The 26,753-nt window shown below is 37.3% G+C and overlaps 1 protein-coding gene across 4 annotated transcripts in view; it reads left to right on the top strand.

The window, feature by feature from the left end:
* Nucleotides 1-26,753, top strand: part of LOC150090568 (E3 SUMO-protein ligase PIAS2-like) — a 391,669-nt gene that overhangs the window by 78,549 nt on the left and 286,367 nt on the right. For 3 of the 4 annotated variants that reach the window (XM_090378789.1, XM_090378787.1, XM_090378790.1), the window contains one exon: nt 17,196-17,506. In XM_090378789.1, the coding sequence (XP_090234915.1) occupies nt 17,196-17,506 (311 nt within the window). The remainder of the gene's footprint in view (nt 1-17,195; nt 17,507-26,753) is intronic. The other variant, XM_090378788.1, reaches the window with a different exon arrangement.

Genomic DNA, 26,753 nt, shown 5'->3' with positions numbered 1-26,753 from the left:
TTCAAACTTGGTCACAGAGTTTTCTATATGTAACACCAGGTCGAAAAAGGCCTCTTCAAGAAGCATCCTGGTGTGAAGCCATTGATGTGGAGAGATTAGATTTTTCACCTGGAAAAGTGCCGAGACTCTTCGGACCATGAGATGTTAGAGAATTTTCTCTATATTTGCCAAGAGTGCAATGGACGGAAGGAGCGAGGATCTGAAGGTGGCTTATGTGGTTTCTTTTTCTGGCGCAGAAGAGCAGTTTTCCAGGCATTGGGAAAGAAACTTTCCTGGAGGCATTTATTGTACAACAGGAGGTGGTATGGGGGCCTTAGTTTAAACAGACTGAAGCTGGTATACTCTTATCAGGTACTGGTTGTTCTGCAAAAAGTGTGGCCCAGGCCAACTTTGCTTCCTTGCACTTATTATTTTCCTTTTTCTTTAGTGACAGATAGCCACTCTTCAGTGCGGTCTTGGGAGGGAGTGGTCTGTAGAGGGGGGGGCGCTCCCTGGATCAGGTTCCTCCTCACTTGGGGAACTGGAGCTTTCTCTTGCACTCATTTAAAACAGTTTTCACATCTCGGTATGAAAATAAGGAGTATATAGCCCAAAAATAATCAATAATAGGAATTTGAGCTGTTTTGCTTTAGTCCTACCAAAATGTACTGATTTTTCCAAGAGGTCTTACTGAAACCGCCAGGGGGTGCATGAATTGGCATCTTCAAATTAATGTTCAGGGCCATAACTAATCTTAAATAAGCACAGCTTAACACGCAGCACAGTTAATTCACTATATAAAACAGTTCGAGCAATCAAATTAATAAATAGTAATAGTAATCATGGCATGTGATGCAAGAAAACAAGCGTATGAGCTTATTATGCAACCATTCCCTCTAAATGTTTGTCCAGTTCCTCCTTAAATTTATTTAACCTATCAACTTCCACAACAACAGATGGAAGTTTGTTCCAGCAATTAACCACCCGTTAGCTAAAGGCAAATTTCCGCACATCTATTCGATAGCTGTCTTTCCTCAATTTGAATTTATGCCCCCTTAGCTTTGTAATCTGAGCAAGTGGAAGAATCCCATCAGAATTCAGCATGCTCAACCCATTCAAGGCCTTATAAACTCAATCAGATCACCTTGCAGGTGCCTCGTCTCCAGCCGCTGCAATTTGCCGAACTTAAAGCCTCTCTTGGTAAGAGGATGATCCCTTCATTCCCCTCAACAATCTTGTTGCCCTTCTCTGTACATGCTCAAGCAAATCTACATCCTTCCTAAAATGAGGCCTCCAGACCTGTACACAGTACTCAAGGTGTGGCCTGACCATTGCCTTATACAGAGGGACAATCACCTCGTTTTCCCTGCTAGTAAAATTCCTGTATATCATTGACAAAATCCCATGACCTGCTCTGGCAGCCTGTCTGCATTTCTCAGAAAACTTCATATCTGACTGCACAATTACTCCCAGGTCCTTTTCATTTTCTACCACCCTAAGTGTAGTACCACATAGTTGGTACGTTCCTCTGGGGTTACTTCTACCCATATGCAATACTTTGCATTTGTCAATGTTAAACTTCAGTTGCCACTTCTCACCCCATCTTCTCAAATTATCTAGTTCCTGTTGCAGTAGCACACTGCCATTAACAACCCTGCCAACCTTTGTATAAGCGGGAAGAAACTATATAAATTTTTAAAAAGTTGAAGAGCATACAAATCACTTGTCTACACACTAAATGCACATGCACACACGTTTTGGAGAACCTATCACATTACTCCCTCAGTCTGTTGGTTTTAACAGCAGTTAAAGTAATTTAACGATAAAGAAAATTTAGGCTAATGAGAATGCTGGCCTTGCTTTCATTTATCAGTACAGTATCAGATGCTGTCTATGACTGGAGGAATTTCTCAAGTCTTCTTCTGTCAAGGCTGTAGCTAGCCAATCTCAGATGGATGGGGTAGGCTTCATCCCCCCTGTGAGTTACTCCAGGTTTTTTAGTCTCACAACATGCAAATTTGTCCATGTACACACATTTGCACATACATAATATACAACACCACAATATGGTCTAAGTTGATTCATCTAAAACGCTACAATAAAAAAATATGATAATCAATAGAAAAACTGAAATACCGTATTAAGCATGTTTGTCTTATGACGATCAAAATAAAATTTTTGAAATAATGTACCTAACTCATGTTTACAATTTGCAGCTTGGGTAAAGAAAGCCTGCACAAGAACTACGAGAAATGTCGGGTAACTTACGCGGAAAATTAGTTTGCTGATACGGCACTCTAGCGCTGCTCATTTGGTAAACAGACGGTAGGTGTTATCGGTCTGGAGCAAAGTTGAGAATGATATACTGATTGACAGGTAGGCGTTGCAAACGATGAAATGATTGGTGGTGGGCACGACAGACAACAAGCTACTGTGTAGTCATTGGTTGGCATTATTTATTTTTTTATTTATTTATTTTTTTGTTAGTTGTTGGGGCATCGACTTTTGTGGCCATAATGCACCTCCCAAGGTTTTTGCATTTTACTCTGATCCAAGCCCGAGGCGGGATTCGAACCCGTGACCTTTGGTTTGCTAGGCAGGCACTTTACTCACCTGGCTAGCCTGGTCGGCGGTTGGCATTATGTGTATTTACCAGTAAAGAACGGTGCATAATAGTTTTGTAATGAACGGTGAACAGGTAATAGTAGCAATTAATCTTTTAAGGATGGAAAAAGGATGGAATTTGTAAGGAAAATAAAACGTTGCTTGATTTTTTGATGAAAACTAAATTGATAAGACTGAAATTGTACTGTTTTAAGTGCAATGATTATTTTCAACTAATTGAATCACTAACAGAGTCATGTGGAAAGTTGTGGTGTTGCAAAAAAATGTTCTTCACGAGTTTCTTTATTGAAACATAGTTTTAAGGAAAATACAAAAGTTTCATTGAAAAAGATAAATGTACATTATATACTTTTGGTCAATGTGCACGCCAGTAACTAAGACAACATTCCATCTGGAAATTTCGGAAGTGACAGCATTTAAGTTTTATAAGAAACTAAGAGATATTTGCAGATTGCAGTTAATAAAAAAAACCCATTAAGTTGGGTGGATCTGGGAAAATTGTAGAAGCAGACGAAACTGTATTGGTAAAACCAAAACATCACGGAAGACGAAATTTAACTGCTAAGAAGAAATGGGTGTTTGGTGTGTTCGAAAGAGAATCTAAATTTGTCTTCATGAAATTGATAAAAAAATTGGAAAGCAAAATTTCTTTTGCGCATTATTAGAAAAGTAGTGAAGAAAAATACTACCATCATAACAGATGAATGGCGTGCATATAGCCATATTACAGCCTTAGAAAAAAAAAGTAGTACTGTACAAACATTTAAATGAAATACAAGGAACATTTTGTAGATCCCCATACAGGAGCACATACGAATAATATCGAAGCCCAGTGGAAGAAACTAAAAAGTGTAACTAAAGGAGTAAATGGCAGCTGTAAACATATGTTGATGGGTTACATTAATGAATACATGTGGCGTCAAATTTATGGGAAAAATCATGAAGATACTTTTCACAGTATTGTTACTCAAATTGCGAATAGCTATTCAGGTCCAGCTGTATGATTTTTACTCATGAATTTGTTTTCTGAGAAAGTTTCGTTCCGTTCATTCTTATGTTCTTCTTTGTGTTTTTTTTTTTTTTTTTTCTCATTATTAAAAGCAGATTTTTGGAGTTGATGAGTGCTTTTACTGTATTATTGATTTAAGTTTGGTTACGAAAAAAGGAAAAGGTTTCTTTGTTTTTTGTTGTATTTCATAACCTGAGCTTAAATGGTAGGTTAGGAAATAAAAGAAAAGGTTTCCTTGTATTTTGCAACCTAAACTTAAACGTTAGGTTGAGAAATAATAGAAAAAGAAAAAGATTCTTTATATATATATATACTGAATAGCTATTAAAGTGCTGATTGATGTTATGATACGTGTGTATCTGCACGAACTGTCTTTAAAAATAAAAGTACAGTAATAAAAAAATTAATATTTTGTTAATAAACAGTTTGTGCTAGTCCACCCATGATTCTAAAGAAAAAAGGTTAGGTTACCCCCTCCATTTTGGGAGGGGTTCAAGCTCCCATGGGATTCAAGTGGAGGTAACCTGACCTTTTTTCACCATTAGGGCATATTATTGAACGAGAAAATAAAAATACAGTCATAAAAAAAATTATTTTTTTATGAATGTATTTCTAAATATGACTGATTCTAAAGAAAAAAGGTTAGGTTAAGTCGAGGTTACCTGACCTTTTTTCACCATTACAGTAAATGTTAGGGAATGTGCGATTAGGAAAAGTTACCATTAGTGCTGCTACAGTGATACTAAACCGATGTTATCGTGTGTTGTGTTCGTGCACCAATCAGCACGTCGTTTGCCACGCCTACCTGTCAATCAGTATATCATTCTCGACTTTGCTCCAGACCGAACCTACCGTCTGTTTACCGAGTGAGCAGCGCTAGAGTGCCATATCGGCAAACTAATTTTCAGCGTAAGTTATCCGACGTTTCTCGTCGTTCTTGTGCAGGCTTTCTTTACCTTCGCCCAATTTGCTGTTAGGAAGTGTAAACAAGCTGAAATTCATATATTATGGAAAGGTGACCAATGTACAAGACAAGAAATTTTGGTCTTGTATAAGTTTTTATTTTTTTTATTATAGTATATCTTAGAGCTATTCTGACAAAGGTTAGAGATTCCTTGGATATGGCGATAAACATCATTAGTTTGTGTTCAGATTCTGAAATGCATTCTTATGGCTTCATTTGGAGAACATCAGATAACCGTGCTGCTAAATGCTTACAATCTTCAAGTATACTTCTCTCAAGATTCACATCAGTAGAGAGTGCCAAGTGGTGCCTCCGTAGCCAGGTGGGCAGGAGCAGCAGTGCGTAGAACACGCTTCTTGATTAGACCAGGGTTCAAGCCCCTGCCCACCAAATACAGAGGATGTGGAAAGGTCAGGGAATGACCACCACATATCCCTGGAGCAATATGGCCTTAGTTGCTAATGCTCCTAAAAACCAAACAACAACAGAGTGCCAAGTAGGTGGAATTTTCCTTATGATCATACTCCATCAGCCTGCTGAGAAGGTCAGACATGAGTAGGGGGTCATGTGAACCTCCAGAGAGGTTACAGAAAAGATCTCTCCAGAATTTGAATTAGCTTTAGTTAGATTCACTATGTGACATGGAAATTTTAAGCCCTTCTATGCCACATAACTGGTAATGTGCAGTAAAATAAAGTGTGATCAAAAATTTTGGGTACTGAACTAATTTCTAGATAATAATAAAAACTTACCAGCTATTTGGATGGATTTTCATCAAAGTAGTATCCTTTACTCTACTTGCCACAAATTCCAATGTTTTTGCAGCTTCAGGAAGCATTCCTGATAGCTTCTTTTCCTGTGAAGTGTTCTCAACCAGTTCCTCAGTTTTTGAAAATTACACAGACTAATAGTATAATAAAAATTTTAGGATGTAAATCCTCAAACTATAAAAAAATTAAAACTATGACATTGTTTAGTAGAAATGCATCATTACTACATGGTTGAATCTTAAGACAAACTGATATTTGTCATCATTATTATAATTTATAATTAAAAGTGTACTTCTTAGAATAAGAGTTAATGTAAATAGTGAAGGGTTTCACAATATGAGATGATATAATAATGATGCCTAATGTTGGTGTATCTTAAAATTCAACTATGTGGTTATAAATGCATTTGTAATAATGTCATGGACTAATAGTTTAACAGCTTCCATAAATAGGTGTCAAATTGATTTTTGCACTTCTGTTGGGACATGCAGAAGCCTGAAAAAAAAAAAATAAATAAATAAATAAAACCCTTCCCATTTCACCCATCCATTCACTCCAAATGCTTGTCTAGTTCTGCCTTGAAGTTATCTAAGTTGCCAACCTCCACTACAACAGATGAAAGTTTGTTCCAACTATCAACCACCCGCTGGCTAAAAGCAAATTTCCACACATCTATTCTACAATTTTCTTCCCTCAATTTGAAATTGTCCCCTCAGTTGAGTAATCTGAGCAAGAGGAAGAGTCCCATCAGCATTGAGCTTGCTCAAACCATTCAAGGCCTTATGCACCTCAATGCTACGACTATAGTAAATAAATGTGATGAAGTTATCAAATTTATAGTCAAGTTATGTTGGTTGTTAGTCATATTCAAGTTATACTGGTTATCAAATTCAGACATCATAGGGATATCAAAAACTTGGTTGCCATTCAGACATAGTGGCTGCAAAATTTGAATATGGTGAACAAGTATATAGAAAGGACATTTCATGTCAGGAGTTTAATGTAGTTGTGGTGGCCATGATTTCTACCTCCTATTTGGTTTTTAGGAGCATTAGCAACTAAGGCCATGTTGCTCCGGGGAAATGCGCTGGTCATTCCCTAATCTTTCCGCATCCTCTGTATTTGGTGGTCACGGGCTCGAACCCCGGTCTAATCAAGAAGCGTATGCTACGCACTGCCACTCCTGCCCACCTGGCTATGGAGGCACCTAGTAGAGATAACGCCGTCATAATCACATAAAGGTGACTTTATAACCTTTTATGTGATTAAATTGTAAACAATTATTTTTTTAAAATTAGTACCGAAAAGGGGCTCACATCTGGTGAGTATGGGCTTGGCACACCCAGGGTCCTGAGCTGGATATCATCATTCTTATCTTTCTTGGTAATTCCCTTCTACTTCTCTCTCTCTCTCTCTCTCTCTCTCTCTCTCTCTCTCTCTCTCTCTCTCTCTCTCTCTCTCTCAGGGTAACTCAAGAATTTTTTTTTTGGCTGGTGCAGCATAAGCCTCAGGCTTTCTTGCACCATATAGATGCTAATAATAATAATAAACTAAACAGCTAGCCATATATATTAGGAAAAAATTAAGTTATTAAAATTTTATGTATGAATATGGACAAATTATAAACTGTCAAAAATAAGGCTAAAAAGAGATATTCTATACAAGTATGTCACTCATATGAGGGATGTTCAATAAATTATATCTACCTTGACATTATAGTCTTTTATATGCTTGATACTGGTGGTCCCAAAAGGTACATACCAAGTTTAAATCTATTTCTCCATAACTATCAAGAATACAAAGTTAATCCAAATGGTATGCAAATCAACTGCGTATGGAATTTATTCTTATTTATTGTGTTGTAGTTGGCATGTGTAAAACTTCCATTTAACAGAGTGAAGATGATTACTCTTAACATGGCCAGCAACCACAAGGACTGAGATGAACATTTAGATGGTGAGAGAAGCCCAAAAAAGTCCACCAGGAGAGCTGCACAAGAACTAGGCATCAAATGCATCAGTCTCCACCACATCCTCAAGTCTGACCTTCATTTGTTTCCATACAAGATCCAAGCACATCGATCAGATATGGAGGGCAGTGCTCTTGTAAGATTGGACTCTGCTAACACTATGGTGAAGAAATTTGCCTTTTCTTAATCTGGTTCTCTGACAAAGCACCTTTTCACCTTGATGATTTTGTGAACAAGCAGAATTGTAAAATCTGGAGCTCTGAATATTCATGTGTCACAATCCCAGTAAGCACTGCAGCCAAAGTGCTTTACTGTTTGGTGTGCTCTCTCCAGTTATGGAATTTGTGGTCCACCATTCATTAAGGGAAATGTCACATCGCTCAGCTACAGATGCTTGCCTAAACAATTTCATTTCCTTATTGCAGGGTTTCTGTGGTTCGGGACTTGGAGGTCATTACACTATGCAAGATGAAGCCCAGCCCTATTGTTCACAGGCGATTTTTGACGTTTTAAAACGGCATTTATTGGACTGCATTTTCCAGATTTTAATCCAGATGACTTCTTTGTGGGGGATGTGCCAAAGATAGTTTACTATTTATAGTTATCAATTCAACATCACATTTTTTATATTCATGCCTATGCTGCCATTCTCAAAAATTTAAGATAGGCCATAAAGGAATTGAAAAGAGGAAAATTGATATGTCATCTTGCCTTTTCATGAAAATGCCTCTGTAACACAAGAAATGTAAAGCAATTGCTGCTCTGAGAGATTGCACATTCCAGTAGTTCAACCACCTGGCTCTGCAGTCCAAACCTGCTTCCCCCCCCCCCCCATGATTATTTTCTTTTCAGAAATTTGAATAAACACTTGTGGCATTAATTTTCATATAAATTCTCCAAGTTTATTTGTATGCTGTTTGAATAAATGAAATTGGGAATGAAGGTAAAAGTTATTTGTGATTGCATGAAAGCTGGTAATACAGCTCTTTCTGAATACAAGATAAAATTCTGGTATGAGCAGTTTAAAATGGGTGTCGAGAATCCAGATAATCCTTGCTTCAGATGGCCAGTGAAAGTGAAAACCAGTGAAACTGACAAGTGGACTTTGAGGCTGTCACAGGCATTCTCTCTCTCAGGTATGTCAAGTGGGCTTTGCTACCTGGGAGTCTAAAATGTTGATGGAACTGATATTCGGGTGACACTCAAATCAGGTAGACCTAATTTCAGCAAAGTCTAGTCGGTATATAACAGCCAAATCCTCTGCTTGCACCTTCATGATGGTGGGACTACTAGTAACCCTGGGTATAACTCCCATGTGCAAGTTCTGAAATACAGAATCTAGCACACGGTAAGTGACTACATAGACGTGAACCGCCATAAGCAGGAGTTGAGGTGTGGTGTGCACACAGTGCACTGAGAAATGTTGCACTTCTGTGTTACCAGGCAATACTAGGTGGTAGATGACTCATCAACCAGTTCAATACCACCACTTTGCTTATTGGAGGCTTGAAGTGGTGGATCCCATGTTTGGTCTCCAGAGAAAAGTTCCGGCAAGTCCTTCCCCCTCTCTTCCGTTATACAGTATGATTGATGTCTTTTGAGTTTGATGGACTTCATGGAAAAATCCAATCCTCGTTACATTTTTAGGGGACAGCTCTAAAACAGTGTTTACAGGCCAGCCACTAGATAGTCCAGTGGACTGAACCAGTTGGTAACTCTCTAGGAGGCTTTCATATCAGCTAGTGTATAATCCCGCTGCCTCTACTGGCCTAGATAGTGACTGTAGGTTGTCAGAGGAGTTTGTATGCGGGGGGGGGGGGGGGGCATTCTCGAGGCCATGTTATATCAAGCAGCAAGGTATATTCTTGCCATGTGTATGCCCTATCCAAAAATTTCATTACTTCATACAGGCCGACTGGGCTAGCTGGGTGGGTAAAGTGCCTGCCTGGGAACCCAAAGGTTGCAGGTTTGAATCCCACCTCAGGCTTGGATCAGAGTAGGGAATGCACCTTGGGAGTTGCAATATGGCCACAGAAGCAGATGCGCCAACAACTAACAAAAAAAAAAAAAAAAAAAACCTTCATACAGGTTGTCAGAGGAGTTTGTATGTGGCGAGGGGACATTCTTGAGGCCATGTTATATCAAGCAGCAGGGTATATTCTTGCCACGTGTACGCCCTATCCAAAAATTTCATTACTTCATACATGTCCTCCCCACTCTTTCTTACTACTGGATACATCATGAATTGTCAAACTAAATAGAACAAACATCTGTGAAATGATCTAAACCTCCCAAACAATTTCTTGTCCATTTTACAAATATATGTGGTCTCAGTTCTAATCTTAATGATATACATTTCCACTTACATTCTGCAAAACTCTTAAGTACTTTTTCTGTCAGGATCCTAGTTATCAGTTGATTCAACTGCTGCTTATCTTAGTTGTCTGAATTATTTGCTGTATGATTCTTTTCGCTTAAAAAGAGATACTTGTGCATATGTCTGTTCTGATATTCCCTGGCAGAGACTTATAGTTTGGAATCTTCCCTGGCTTAAAATCTCTTTACCATATTCTGTGAAATTCATATGTTGCTTCTTTTTTACTCCAAGCTCCACTAATCACTTGGATCTCTTTGACATCCTCTCTTTGAAACTTTACTTTCTCCACTTCAACTTTCCTAACAGTGAGGTGATTTGACTAGATGACTTTAATGTTCAAAACAACAACTGGCTTCTATTTTCCAGTCACATTCACCTAGCTGGTCTAGATGCTGAAGCTTTTGCAATTACTAAAAACCTCACACAGATTGTTCATTTACTTACCAGAATACCAGGCAGTCCTTATGACGCAGTCAACATGCTTGAATTTTTTCTCACAAACAGCTATTCTAAGTAAACAGTCCAGCTAAGTGGGTCTCTAGGCACCTCAAATCACAACTTAGTGAGGGTCTCTTCTCCAATGGAGCCTTTCCCCTCTGAGCCATTCTTAACCTCTTGTTGTTTGGCATTACAAGAATGCAAAATCTGCAAGATTTGTTTTGTTCTTTTCCTGGGTCAAATGACTGTTACAAATCTTCTAATATCAACGTTTGCTCAGATCCTGTCAGTGAAATTATCCTTGTAGAGATGTAATTCTTTATTCCACACTCCACCTTAAAATCTCCTCCTTTATCTAAACATTGGTTTTTTAATAAATGTGCTAAGGTTGTTCAAGTTAAGAATGTTGCATATCACAATGGGCTTTTATCCAAATCTCCAGGTTCATTGTCTGCCTTCACCAAAGATTGCAACAATAGTCAACCAGTTATTAATCAGTCCACATCATTCATTAATCATTCTGGTCTCTTCCCAAAGCTAATGGCTGAAACTTTTGTCCATCTCTATTCCCACCTCTGTCAAAACTAAATGGTTCTATTGCCACTTCAATCAAAGATAAAGTTGACTTGCTGCATCCTACTTTTCTTCCAGCTCATGTATTGATGATCTTGGTAAATGCTTCCTACCATTCCCAGTACACTCCATTCAAAATGATGTCAGAAGGATTTTGAACAATCTTGATGCTAAGAAAGCTCCAGGTCCTGATGGTATTTCTTGCCTTGTTCTCAAAACCTGTGCTCCTGAACTTACTCCCTTTCTGTGTCACCTTTTTTTTTTCACTTTCTTATTCAAAAGGTGTTTTCCCTTCTGCTTGGAAATTTACTCATATCCAGCCATTATCTAAAAAGAGTGACATTCTTCCCACGCAATCATTGTCCCATTGCACTTACTTCTACTCTTTCTAAAGTAATGGAGAAATCAATTAATTGCCAACTCTTAAACTGTCTAGAAACCTTCCATCTGATCAATGATTGCCAGTATGGATTCCATCAGTGTCAGTCCACTGGTAGTATTCTGTTTTATGTTACCCATCTATGGACAAAATTCATTGGAAAAGTTTGAAACTCAAGCAGTTGCTCTTGATGTTTCAAAGCATTTGATTGTGTTTGGCATAAAGGTCTAAATAAGCTTTCCTCTTGTGGTTTTCCAACTGTTTTTTGTAATTTGGTATCCACTTTTCTCTCTAACCACTAACTGCAGGTAATGGTTGATGGCTCTCTGTCTTCTAACTTCCCCACTAATGCGGGTGGTCCCCAAGGTCTTTCTCCCACTCTTTTCCACTTGTATATTAATGATCTTTTCCATTGACTAGAAATTCCATCCATAGTTTTGCTGATAATAGCACATTGCATTCCACCTTCCAGATTGAGAAACCTTTCCCCGCACAAACAGCTTCAACTTTTCAAATATCCTCTACCAATTCCTTAAATGCTCATCTCCGGATAATTCTCCAGAGGGGCAAAGATGGTTAGTTGGTTTCATTCCTTCTAAAACAGTCTTGTCTTATACGAGGAGCGGTACGAAAGTAATGCCTCCTATTTTTTTCTTCAGAAAATTTAATTCCAAAAAACAACTATACCTTTTACACCAATTAATTCTCAATCTTTACTAAACTCACTTATTTTATCACAAAGTCACCATCATTTTCTATGCACTTCTACCCTCTTGCACTCAGATGCTGTATTCCAATCTTGTAAAAGTCCTTACTCTTGCTCAGAGGGTTTTGCGAACACTTGAGCTGGTTGTCAACTGCAAAATGAGTCCACGGAGTGCATGCTTTAGTGGGCTGAAGAGATGATAATCCAAAGGTGCATGATCTGGGCTATGAGAGGGATGAGGAAGAACAGTGCAGCCCAGTTTTGCTATGGCCCACATTTTGCGCACACTGGTGTGGGGTGGGTCGTGCATTGTCACGAAGAAGAACAACCTCATTAAGGTTTTTGTCCATTCGTACTCTGTTGATGCGGGCTTTCAACTTTTTCGTTTCCACATATCAATCTGAGTTGTTTATGGTGCTATGCTCCAAGAAGTCTACAAGCAAGACCCCCATCTTTGTCTAAAAACACTATCACCATGACTGTACCGACAGTGCTGCCTTTTCAACTTCTTGTGCCTTGAATTTTGATGGTGCCACTCTGTTGACTGTCTTTGTTTCAGGATCATAATGGTGGATTCAGGCTTCATCATTTGTTACTGTGTGAAAGTAAAACCTCTCCTTTACTCTTGTAGTGCCGGAGAAGTTCTGTATAGATGCTTTTCCGGGCTTCTTTGTGCTCATGTGTCATCATTTTCAGGAACCACTGGGTGCAAACTTTGTTGTAGCTTAGTTCCTCTATGATGGTTATCACAGGTGGTTTCCCTATACTTACTGAATTGCTCTTTTTGTGTATTGTGACAAGGCTGTCCTCTTTGATCAGCATATCCAATCCAGCTCTTGTTGTCTGTTGTCACTGACATTATTGGCTGACTGCTTTGTGGCTTGTCAAGAGTGTTAGTTTCCTCACTCTTAAAGTGTCTTACCCAATGTCTAACTGTATTCGCACCTACAGTGCAGTCTCCATAAACATTTTTTAGATACATATGGATTTCGATAGGTGTCACTTCTTGGTAAGAAATTCAGTCACCAATCTTTGCTTGATATGTATATCTGTAATATCAACCATTTTTAACTACTAGACCGATCACAGCAGCACTCATTATGATGAAACTAGAGACCTCTAGTGCCCACTCAGTGACACATGAAATGATCTATGGCACCACATTTGAAATCAAAAAAATTAGGAGGCATTACTTTTATACCAGTCCTCTTATCTCACAAAAAGGATTCTTCTACTCCTATGCTTATCTTGGTTGACACTGATTTCTAAGCAAGGTCATATATCTCAATTGGGGATTACCCTGATTTTTAATCTCTTGATATAAGCACATCACAAATATTGCTTTCTCTGCATCTAAAAAACTGAGTTTTTTTCTTTCACTCGCGGTGTTACTTTTCTTCCAAAAAAGCTGTTCACTCTGTATAAATTGCAAGTCTACCCTACCATGAAATAATGTTCCCACATCTCGGGTGGTGCCCCCAAAACTCTCTCTCAGGCTTCTAGATTCCATTCAAAAGAGAGCAGTTTGGTTAATTAATGACTTGGCTCTAACAGAGTCTCTCCACTCTGTCTCATAGGCATTCTGTTTCTGGTGTGCGCCTTTTCTAATGATACTTCCATGGGAACTGTTCTTCTGAGTTGGCTTCAATAATTCCTGCTCTCTCTTCCAAAGCAGTACAAACACGTGCCACAACCAGTCAACATCCTTTTACTCTCCAACTTTCAACTCACAGAACCAACTTTTTTTCTCGCTGATTTATTCATGTGGCTTGTTTTCTGGATCAACCTTCCTTCAGACGTAATTTCTGAAAATTACAATCTACAGAAATTAGTCTAATGTCAACAAGTATCTTTTTTCATCTTCTCAACCTTCAGCCCATGCAATGTCTACAAGTATCTTCTTTTATCTTCTCAACTTTCAGCCCATGCGATGTCAACAAGTATCTTCTTTCATCTTCTCAACCTTCAGCCCATGCACTGTACTAAGTACTATAGGTTCTAATACATTTTGTGTTTGGGATTTTCATTAAAAAAAAAAAAAAAAAAAAAAACCTACAGAAATATATGTCAAAGAATTGGAGACCTGGATAGATGTTTTTTAGTATCTATGATTGCCAGAGAATGTAATATTTCTCAGATGTCAGTACTAATTATCCTCCATGAACATTTGGCCATGTTAAAGGCCAGTTTTTGTTGGGTGTTAAGAATGCTTACACCTCTTCAGAAATAGGGCGAAGTTCAACTTTGCATGGAATATTTAAATATGCATGACACAGATCCACAAAAATGTTTGTTTCAAGAATCGTTATGAGTGTTGAAATGTGATTCCTTTACTGGGGTTCACAAACAAAACAGGACTGTACAGTGGAAACTTCATGGGCAAGCACCACCTCCCAAAAAATGCAGGACTTAACCCTATGACCACAAAGATTGTGACTACTTTTTTTTTTTTTTTTTTTTTGGAATGTGGAAGGAATTTTTTTGGACTGCACACCACATAAGTAAGCAGTGTCACTGAAGATACCTATGCTACCATTCTCAAAAATTTAAAAGGTCATAAAAGAACAGAAAGAAAAAATTTATTGTTTGTTTCCCAGTTTTTTTAATGTAAATACACTTTTACTTAGTAACTAAATACTTTACTAATGTTTTATGAGATATAGCCTAAAAGATAAAAAGTATTAAAGGTTATATCATTCTCTTTGCATTCTACTAATACACAATGCTGTTATGGACTTAAATTTTATGCATCTGTTCTGAAATAGTCATGTAATTTAGTTTGCTGGAACCGATGACAGTTTTTTTCAGTACATGATTCTTAATAGTGGTGAGATGCAATGAATGAAGATGTTTGCTATCACCCTGATGTTTTAACCATGCTATCACCTCATTAACATTTTCAAACACTTTGTTAATTTCTGGTGCTTTTTCCTTACTTGAGTCATCCACATTATCTTCTGAGTTACTCTGTCACTGGCCTGTTTTTTGATTGGCTTCCCACTGTTCACTGAGGCTGCAATTTCTTTCTTGCTCAGGTAATGTGCAACTGGAGCTTCTGCATCTACCTCAATCCAAGCAGCCAGGTCATTTGCTGCAAGACTGCCACCAATATATTACAAGCAAGCAGCCTTTGCTCTTGTTCTGAAAATGCTGCTAATTCAATATTATTAGTGATCTCATTTTTTCCAGTAGTTTTTCAATTGCTGTTGAGCTCACTTTCTTCCACACTAATCCAATATTTGAGCCTTCAGAGCCTACTATTGTGACAAGCTATTTGACGATGTTGTGGACTCATTCTAAAACTTCAATTTCTGAGTGCACAACATATCAAGTAAGCTCATCACGATAGTAGACTTTGAAAGCTCAAATAATGCCTAGATCCATGGGCTGAATTAGTGCAGTTGTGTTTCTTTAGGCAGAAAGGAGACTCTGATCTTGCCATCTTTCAGTTTCAGGACATCAGCTGAAGGATGAGCTGGTCAGTGATATAACAGTAACAGAGCCTTTTCATCAAGTTTTTTTGGATAGTAAGTGATGTCTTACCAATGATAGAAATCCACTTTCAAATTGCGAAGCAAACATATTTCTAAATCACAGGTAGAAATTTCATGTTGACATGCATGAAACACTGGGAATTCGCCTATGCAAAATGGCTTTAGCTTGTGATTTCCAGTCTTATTTGCATACAATAGCATAGTAATTCTCTCTGTTAGTTTTCATGCCCGCTTTATTGGGTGCCTTTGTAATGTCCAGTGACCTGTCAGGGAGAAGTTTATAGTACAGTGCTGTTTTGCCACAGTTGTGTGACTGTTCATCTGTGAATTCATCTTGAATCACATTACATAGAAATTCACAAAATGCTTCTGCTGCTGTAATGTCACCAAATGCAGATTTGCCTATAAGACTAACCTGGGATATCCTGTGATGAGCCTTCCATTTCCAAAGCCATCATTCAGATGCTTTAAATGTGTCTTTCATCATTTCCTTCAAGTAGCTTATTAAATTAAAGTGCCTGTGCTTTCAAAATTACTGAATTTATCAGTGCTCCTTCACTACTCTTCCGTAAAAAAACACTTGTATAAGCATTGGTCCACATCACGAACTCCAGTCTTCTTTCTTTGGAGGCCTATTTCATCTTTTGTGTAGTCAACGAATGAATGCAATTTTTCTTCCTCTTTCATCAAACTGCAGATCATTCTTTTTGGAATTCCACACTTGCAAAATATATTGCATTTCATTTTGCCACTATTAAATCTTTTGCTAATCTTAAACTTTTCTTTAACTATATAAGTTTTTCTTTTGGTGGCCATTACTTCAGTCCTACTGTTTTACTAATTTTGCCATGTATTTATTTCTGATGCCCTAAAATTTGCTGTATATTGAGAAACCTAACTGTCCAACCTGTCATAGTCCCCAATTAGTCATTGGATTTCTCCATAAATTCACTTTTCACTTTATTTTTGTCTAGTTTAGCTCTAGTAGTTTTTGCTATACTAAGTGTAACTTCTAGTCAAAGAGAGGATGTCGTGTTTTTTTTTTTTTTTTTTTGACAAAAATTTTCTTTTGAACTAATGTAATGCATTTGACGAATGGTAGCCTTATTTATTCCCCTCCAGAGATAATGTTTGTAATTAGTGTTTCACTGATATACTCATTTATTGCATCTCTTGCTGAGGGGAGAAACTGGATGTCTACAGTAATTAGTCTCTGACCAATCTTGTTTACAAAAATTACTCTGCAATTGAATATATCAAAGTGAATATACAACCAATTTTTAGCTAATTTCCCCTCTTGGAAATACAGTAGTAAGATGTACAGTAGATATGAGTATATACACTGTTCATTCACTTTTTTTCTGTTTCTCATATGTTAAATTGCTTGTTCTTTGAACACTACTTTTTTTCATAATTCATATTGGGGGGGGGGGACATGATCATACCTGTGGCATATCTGAAATCGTGGTATGAAGAGATGTTATTAAGGTTGCACTGTATTTTTGCAATTTTTTACCATTTGAAACTCTATAGCCATTTTTAAAATTCAAACAGCTATAGTTCTATTCTTCTATAGTTAAACAGCAATGAATAACATCCATACAAATAGACATGTTTGTATGGATGTTATTCATTGTCTTCAGATTGTGAATTGTTGCTGAAAGTACAGCCCATGTGTTATGAAACACTGTGTGCACCTGTGATTGATTTAATGGGTTTATATTGTGTATCAGGTATTTTTTTACATTTTTTGTATGAAAAAGTGCAGAACATTGATGTGTGTGTGTGTGTGTGTGTGTGTGTGTGTGTGTGTGTGTGTGTGTGTGTGTGTGTGTGTGTGTGTGTGTGTGTGTGTGTGTGTGTGTGTGTGTGTTCTTGCAAATGTGCATTTTAAAACTCTCTTTGCTTTCAGAAGGAGATTTCACATGGTGTCTATACCACCCACATGCGATCCAATTGATCCTTCACTGATGTGCTCAATGGCCCCTCCAAGTTCTCAGATGAAGAATCCACCATATTCCATTCCTCGCAGTACAGCATTACCAGCTCCTGGAATGACTCCAGCTTCAGCTATGGGTTATTCAGCTCCACCAGGAAAGCAGGTCCCCCCTGCTGTACCAAATAACAGTGGCCCTTCTACTTATCCTGTTCATCCAGATGTCCGCCTGAAACCATTGCCTTTTTATGATGTATTAGCAGAATTACTAAAGCCTGCTAGTCTAAGTAAGAAAGCTTCTGCATATATGTTTATGTATGTGTGCACTTGCATGCATTTGTGTCCATCCTTATTTAAATTAAATTTACACTTATCCAAATTTTTGGATAATTATGTACAGTGTGCTGTTATTGCTAGAATATTAAGTGACATTTTCAGTTATTCTATAGTTTTGTATTGTGAATAGCTCATGACATTACTTAATATTTAGAAACTTCACTGCTAATTTTAGTTCAGTGATTAACCTTAGCCTACCAAACTATAAAATTCAGTTACTACTTTTTCATTCTTAGTTTTAATTTGTTTTGGACTCTGGAATAATGGTTTGCTCAGCATATACCCCAAAACTAGCTATATACAGGTAGTTCTCGACTTTACATGTTAAGTCGACTTTACAATAAAGTCGACTTTACATGTTAATTCATTCCTGGCGTGCGCTCGTAAAGCGGGAATTTATTTCCCATAGACATAAGGTTAAAAATAGGGGTTACGTTCTCAACAATGAAATTAGTTAGCTAATTAGTTTGTTTAAACAATGATTGATTTATCGAAAGAAATGAAAACGTAGCCTGTAAAATCAAGCAAATTATAATAATAGAGAAATTATTTATGACTTACAAATGTTAAAGAATGTTTATTCTTCATCATCATTGACTAAATGCACACTCGTTGATCACTCATTTTTGGCTTGGCACTCGTTGGTTTGTCGCACGAGGAGTCATCTTCAGAAATGTTTCAAGAGGCGTTTGTTTCCAAGGTAATCTTCTCTTTTAATTATAAATTTAACGATTGCATGCATAAGCATTTTTAAATAGCACACAAATTGCAACTAACACGATTCGCGTGGAGTAACAAGTTTACGAAGCTTAAAAAAACAAGGAATGAAGAGAAGATTCTGAAATTTTATTTATTTTTTATATGATTGAATATTTCATTAAAGGGGAAACACATTTCACCATTATAACTTGAAAAAAACCACAAAATTCCAGCTATAGGTATTTTTGCAAATGTAAGAAGATCGAGTCTGCTACCCGTTTATGATTGCTTGCAGTAAATAACAGAAAATCCCAATAAAAACTGGAAAGTGCAAATTTTTTATTGTTTTATGGTTGTGACCTCCAGAAATGTGCTTTAGAAAAATATCACAAAAGCATTTAAAATTGATTCCTATAATGGAACACATGATAACGATGAAAGTGTAGTGCATTTTAATGATTTGAATTGGTAACTAATATAATTTACAAACCACTCCCATGACCTTTTATATGGCCTTAAGATCACGAGCATGACCTTAAAAATGACATTTTAGAGGGATAAATAGCTTAGTTATACAGCCAGCGAAAATTTCAACTTCTGAGATCTTGAAACGAATTACCAAAAAACACAATGTGTTATTGGATTCACATTACGATATTTTAACGATACGATGGTGTCTCTGGAATTGATTAATATATCGTAAAGTGGGGTACACTGTATTGTATAGCTATGCATGTGGTTTGGAATGTGGTATTTTTGAATGTTTAACATTCATTTTTTGCAATTAATGTTTATATTTTCAATTTTGTTGATACTTGATACTTCGAAAAAAAAACTCGTAAACACGGGAACTCGTAAAGCGAGAACTTCCTGTACAACCTTGAGAAAAGTATATGTTGTATTAACCCAGCAGTGGTGGCACTAAAATCTAACAAAAATGATGGCATGCCACCTGAGGTGGATATTCTGTTTTGAAAAATGTTTTGAATTCTGTTTAAACACTGCCAATATTTCATCTTTTCTTAATGGATTGCAATATTTATTGTATGTACAGGTAACCCTCATATAACGCAATAGATAGGTTTCTATAAAATCTTTTGTAGTGTGAAATCGTGTTATACGGGACAAAGAAAACGTACAAAAAAAGGGGGATTACGTTCCAAAAGCTAACAAAAAAACACTATTTCATTATCAAAATGTTAACAAAAATACACCATTCTAGATTTTGTGTATCTTCTGCTCTCCTTAAAAAATCAGTAATCTGAATTTGTTTGCTTTTGCTTGATAAATCTTTGTGAATTTCATCATATGGAACTAAGAGTGTTTTGAAGCTCCCTTTTGAACTTTGGTCTTCTTTCATTCAAGAATCCACATTCAAAAAATAAGATTCTAATTGCTTGGCTAACTTTGTCTTCCCGTATGATTTTTATTGTAAAATTAGCAAGTTTAGAATTTTCATGTTTGTTTGTTATTTGGTTTTTAGGAGCATTAGCAACTAAGGCCATATTGCTCCGGGGATATTTGGTGGTCATTCCCTGACCTTTCCGCATCCTCTGTGCCTGTCACCACCAAATACGGAGGATGCGGAAAGGTCAGGGAATGACCACCGCATATCGCAGAGCAATATGGCCTTAGTTGCTAATGCTCCTAAAAACCAAATAACAAACAAACAAACAAGCATCCTCCGTATTTGGTAGTCACGGGCTCGAACCCCAGTCTAATCAAGAAGCGTGTGCTATGCACTGCTGCTCCTGCCCACCTTAGATTTTCATCTGCGCTATCATCCTCTGAATTTATTTTATTCGCCTCTGAAGCCATTTCCACCAAATCTGCTTCGCCAGCCTCTTTTTCTACCAATAATTCTTGAACGCCTTTAGTAATCGTATTTTTTTAAAACAGCATCAATGACTAAGGTTATGTTGGCCTGTGTTCTGAGGCTGATTTTCTATTTTTCTGGAAGGAAAACCCGAGCTCTGGGAGAAAAAAAACCATGCTACCCTCGTCTGAGACCGATTAACTCAGCCCTCAGCCACATTGTGAAAAAGACCTATATGGGATTTGAACTTGGGTCTTTTCCACCCAGTGTGGGGATGTTGGTGATTCTACCAACTGTGCTACCCATGAAGGCCTAAGTAGTCACTTCATTAAAACCTTCCCCTCCTACTGACTTAGCAAGTTCTAGTATCACACATGGATTCTGTTTTCTGTCGGTTCAACCATATTTCCCAAACGAACTGATTCTGGCCATACATTTTTCCAACATGCATTTAATGTTGCCAATTTTAATTCTTTGAGCGATATGATTTCAATACAGTCCACAATTGAAGACTGTTTCCATGCCTCCATCACTTCAGTTTTCCATCAAATCAATTCAGAATTAATTTTTTCCAAAATCCATTGTAACGATTTTCTGATGTAATGAGTTTCAAAGGTATTTATAATGCATTGATCTAATTAAAGAAGTTATACTAGGTGGTAGGAATATTACTACAGCGTTTGATTGACTTAAATCTTTTGGATGGCCTGGCACATTATCCAATAGTAATAAAACTTTGAAATCTAGATTTTTCCACAAGTTCAATAGCACAGAATGTAACACGGGGATTTCTCAATAATATATATTTTTTTATTTTATTTTTTTATTTTTTGCATAATGATTAACGAGCCAAAAGCAGGGATTCACAAAAAAGAATGGAAATGTTGAAAAATTGCATCTAACATAATAGCAGAGTTTCCACGTACACAAAAACTCAAAAATACCATGTTATGCGAGGTTGCCACACTCTCTAACCTTGTTAGAGCAAAACCGTGTTATATAAGTACTATGTTGTGCAGGCGCCTCCGTAGCCAGGTGGGAAGGAGCAGCAGTGCGTAGCACACGCTTCTTGATTAGACCGGGGTTCGAGCCCGTCACCACCAAATACGGAGGATGCGGAAAGGTCAGGGAATGACCACCGCATATCCCGGAGCAATATGGCCTTAGTTGCTAATTCTCCTAAAAACCAAATAACAACAACAACAACAACAACTATGTTGTGCGAGGATTACTGCACTTTATCAATCATGTTAGAGTGAAACCGTGTTGTAGAAGTACTATGTTATATGGAGGTTGCCTGTACTTCTTTTTTAATGAAATATTGAAAATTTTAAAATATATTTTATGCATTTTTTTTTTTTTTTTTTTAATTCTACTGAAGCTTGGAAAAGAAAACGATTTAAACATCAGTCTCTTATTCTCTTCCATTTTCCAGTTTAAAAGATTATTAAGTGAGCAAAATTTAAAAGAAGTGCATATGCATATATTTCTGCTTATTATGTATATAAATATTATTTAAAAAATTAAGAAAATAAACTTATGTATATTCAATGCTATTAGTTACTTCTATTTTCAGGTTTATTTAAAAGTATATTTCAAATTTGGCATGCAACACACACACACACACACACACACACACACACACACACACACACACACACACACACACACACACACACACACACACACACACACACACACTTTCAAACTGTGCATCTTGCTGCTTGGAATGTGCAGCCATCCATAGAGAATATCAGGTTTCATGGTATTGTCTTTACTCTGTGAAAACAATAATAAATCTTTCTTTTAAAGTGACAGAAGAAAAACAAGTAACCTGAACCTTCAAACAAACACAAGCATCAGTGCTTGTATTGTGTTACTCTTCAAGCAAAATGCCAAATAGTTACATAGACAGCGGTGGGTAATCCAACAGGTTCTAGTGTGCAATTTCTCTTTGAAAACTGAAAAAATCATTTCAGGAACTATTATGGTAAAAGTTTGACTATACTTAGGAAGGTAGAAAAGTTTTCAAATTTTTAATAATAACAGTTAATACAGTAACATTATTTTGGGGTGGCCTGGCTGTCAGGTTATCTGCCATTAACACCTATTTAAAATGGCATAATGATGTTCGGAATTGAACTTATTTGGCATCTACCAAAAAAAAAAACCCTTCTCCCTCATATTATTCCCATTATCAAATAATGCTTTTCTCATTCTCTATTGAATGTTCCAAACAACACCCTCCCAACATTTAAGTTGTGAAAAACTATCTTGTCCTTCAGTCAATACTTATGGAATAGATATTGATTGAAGGACATTCATGGAATAACCTCTCATGGGAAACTGTTTCAAGGACCTTACTAAATTCTAAGTATATATCAAAGTTCTTCCTTGCATCCAACTGTTCTATATCCTTGACATAGTAATTTATCAGATTTGATAGGCAAGATCTCCCCCTCATGAAACTATACAGAGGCTCATTTAGGATATCATTCTTGTCCAGATGGGCCTATATTGCATCCTTAACTATAGATCCCATAATCTTACCAGCCACAGAAGTCAAATTCACTAGCCTCTAATTGGCCATCATATTACAGGTAGCCCTCGTTTTGTGCCGGTCTGATTTGCACCGATTTTCAATAGTGCCAATCACTAACCACAACGTTATTTTTATTTATTTATTTTTGCAATTTTTTTATAAATTGAAAGTTTCAAATCATCAGACAAAATTTATCGGCATCATACTGTGCTATGTATCGTGCACTGTTCACATGATTTAGGACAATCTGAGCCAATCAGCAATTAGTGCATTCGTATCAGAGACGAGAAAGATTCCCGCCCTTAAAGTAACCACTCGTGGATGCGAGTAGTTAAAGGTCCATGCAGTGAAGCATTTAGTTTGTTGTTTAAGCTATTTACACGTGTTGCAAATTTATTACGCTAACAATTTTTTTATTAATTGTGCTATTAATAAATTAAATAATAATAGTGATAGCCGTGTGCAGTTTTTTCCAATCGTGTTATGAAGTTTTTAATTTAATAGATAAATTAAAAACTTTATAACACAATATGAATATGCCTCCATCGACTATTACTGCAACTATGAAGAATGTTAATAAGATAAAATAATCAATGCAAAATGGTAGATAAATTTTTTTGGTGCCTGGAACCTAACCCTGTGATTTCCGATTGGCTCCATTATATAAAGGGTTCCATTTGCGCCTGTCCCCCCAGGAACATAACCCCGACATAAATCAAGGGCTAACTGTATTTATTTTTTCTTCTGGAGTGGGAAGTTGGCACCTCTGCAATTCAGGGGAATAGACCCTGAATCTAATGATGATTGCATTAACATTACTAATCATTGGATGCACTCACTTGACACCTTTTCCAATGTAACTGGATGTATATCATCCACCCCTTGAGTCTCTCTCTCTCTCTCTCTCTCTCTCTCTCTCTCTCTCTGCCTCAGTAGCTTTTCATATAATTATGTCACTTAATTTTCAATGCAGGAATATTTGCTGATGCTGATGCTATCGAAACAATGTTAGGTGGGTTGGAAAACTGTTAGCTTGAGGGGATTCACAGACTAATAGGTTTAGAGTAGCTGCAGACAGAAGTGGAAATCCCCAGTTGCTCAGGAACTGCTGGGGGTCATGAAACAAGTAAATACATGGGCTGCGTTAGAGTAACTAAGAGTAAGAACAGGTGCATGTACACCAATGCTAGGAGTATAGCAAATAAATTTTTGATGAATTTGAAGTGCTGGTTAAGACATCCAAGGCAGATATTGTTGGGATATCAGAGATGTGGTGCCAGTTATATAAGGGATGCAGAATTGGAATTTGGGAAGTACAGTGTGTACAGAAAAGATAGACAGGATAGGAAGAGAGGAGAGGTTATTATGTTAGTTAAGAAACAACATGAAATCTAAGGAAATGCATCCAGATGACATAGATGGACAGTGCAATGTTGAGTCAGTTTGGTGTGACATAAGCCTGGGAAGTAAAAATGAGGGTAGGAGTTTGTTATAGGCCTAATGACTTAGAGTACAAATAACAATTATACAGAGAAATAGTGGGCCAGTAAATCTGAGTGTCTTATAATGGGGGATTTTAACTTCACAGATTTAGACTGGGTTTGTCATGCACACACTAGCAAGGCTTTTGTGGATTTATTGGATGATTGTTTTCTAGTGCACCATGTTAGAGAAGCAACAAGAGGGAGTAACATCCTTGATCTGATTATCAGCAGTGATAATTCACGCATTAAGAATTTACAGATAAAGGAACCACTAGGTGGCATTGATTATAGTGTATTGATGTAACTACCATCACGGGTAAAGGTAAGGGATCTTTCGCAAAGGCAACTACGGTGGTGTCAGATTTTTTAGGTTCTATACAATGGGACCAACTGATGATGTTACCAACAGTAAATTCTAAATGGGAAGCATACAAGGAAGTAATTTTGGAAGCTACTAGGCTTTTTGTTCCAACTAAGAAATACTGCTCTAGGTTCAGGCCCAAATGGATGTCAGATGAACTAATGAGACTCGTGGCAGAGAAGAAAAATGCATAGGATGCACATAAATTTTCTGGCAACAGAGAAGCCTATGGTAGATACAAGCTAGTCTGTAATCAAATCACAAAGGATGTTAGGCATGTGAAGGCAGATTCTGAAAAATCTTTGGCAAAGGATGCAAAGAAAAAGAGCAAAGACTTCTTTACTTATAGAAACTCTGAAAGGTAGGGGATGAATCAGATTGTTCCACTTGATATCAATGTTTGACTGTAGATGGTCGTTCTCAGATAACTGCTGAACTAAATGAGTATTTTGCATCTACATTCACACATGAGGAGATATTCAAGGAGGAGAGGGCCAGATGTTTATCAAACTAACAGGAAGTTAATTGATTTTATAATAACTGAGAGCAAAGTGGAGGAGAAATTGTTGAAGTTAAAATAAGGAAGGCACTTGGGGTAGATGGGATCTATCCGGTTATATTAAAGGAGGCAGCAAAGGAAGTAAGCAAACCCTTAGCCATAATGATGAGAGCATCCTTGGGCTTGAGGGAAGTCCTCACGGATTGGAGATGTGCAAATGTATCTCCAATTTGTAAAGGAGATCAAAGGGTGACACTAGTAATTACAGACCTGTTAGTTTGAATTCTGTTCCAGGGAAAATAATGGAGTTACTAATTAAAGAAGCATTGCAGGATCATTTAGACAAGACAGCAGTAATAATTCAGACACAGCATGGGTTTATCAAGTGGAAGTCCTGTCTGACCAGTTTGATTGGATATTATGATGTGGTCACAAAGGAACTGGATGCAAAAAATAATTTTGATATCATATACTTGAATTTCAGGAAAGCTTTTGATAGTGTTGCGCATGGAAGACTACTGTACAAATTGGAGCAGTATGGCATTAAGGGCAAGTTGCTACAATGGATAAAAGGATGGTTGAGTGGGAGAAGACAGAGGGGTGATCAGTGGGTACTGCTCTATGTAGACTAATGTGATTAGTAGTGTCCTTCAGTGTTCGGTGTTGGGCCTATTGTTGTTTTGTATATTTTATCAATGATATTGATGAAGGTATATCAAGCTTAATGTCAAAGTTTGCAGATGATAAAAAGGTTGGCAGGGTTGTTAATAACAGTAATGACAGTATGCTGCTGCAACAGGATCTGTAAAAGTGGGTAGATGGGCTGAGAAGTGGCATATGAAGTTTAACATTGACAAATGCAAAGTATTGCATATGGGTAGCATTAACTCCAGAGAAATGTACCAACTATGTGGTGTTACACAGGGTAGTGGAGAACGAAAGAGACCTGGGGATAATTGTGCAGTCGGATATGAAGTTTTTTGAGCAGTGCAGACAGGGTGCCAGAGTAGGTCATGGGGTCTTTTCAATGATATACAGGAATTTTGCGAGCAAGGATAAGGTGGTAATTATACCCTTGTATAAGGCAATGGCCAGGCAACACCTTGCGTACAGGTCTGGAAGCCTCATTTTAGGAAGAATGTAGGGTTGCCAGAACGAGTATACAGAGAAAGGCAACAAGACTGGTGAAGGGAACAAAGGGGTGCTCTTATGAAGAAAGGCTTGAGTTCTGCAAATTTCAGTTTCTGGAGATGAGGCACCTGTGAGGCAATCTGATTGAAGTGTATAAGGGCTTGAATGGATTGAGCAGACTCAATGCTGATGGGATACTTCCACTTGCTCAGTTTAAGAACCTGAGGGGGCATAGATTCAAATTGAGGAAAGACAGTTGTAGAATACATGTGCTGTAGTTTGCCTTTAGCCAGTGGGTAGTTGATTGCTGGAATAAACTTTCATCTGTTGTTGTGGAAGTTCATAGCTTAAATAATAAAATTAGTACAGAACTACACCAACATTTGGAGTGAATGGATCAGTGAAATGGAAGTGTTCTCCCCCCCCCCCTTGGCTGATGCTGTATAAGTTCGCTTTCTTGAATCATGTGCCTCTACTAATGCTAATGACCCAGCTTGGCTTCACTGTATTCCCCTTGACACTAATGTTGTTTTAGTAGTAGTTTTTTAAAAAAGTTGCCATTTTGTCAATTATACTGGCACTTTGATCTTGTAAAAATCCTATCAAATTTACTTTTTGCTTCTTTGCATTCATCTATGAGTAGAGCTGCTGTTCCCTGTTCTTAGC

The sequence above is a fragment of the Mastigoproctus giganteus genome, chromosome 1, assembly GCF_048544385.1.
Source record: "Mastigoproctus giganteus isolate SK-2022 chromosome 1, ASM4854438v1, whole genome shotgun sequence".
Taxonomy (NCBI): domain Eukaryota; kingdom Metazoa; phylum Arthropoda; class Arachnida; order Uropygi; family Thelyphonidae; genus Mastigoproctus; species Mastigoproctus giganteus.
Note: the sequence above shows the minus strand (reverse complement) of the source record. Positions and strands in the feature narration are given on the sequence as shown.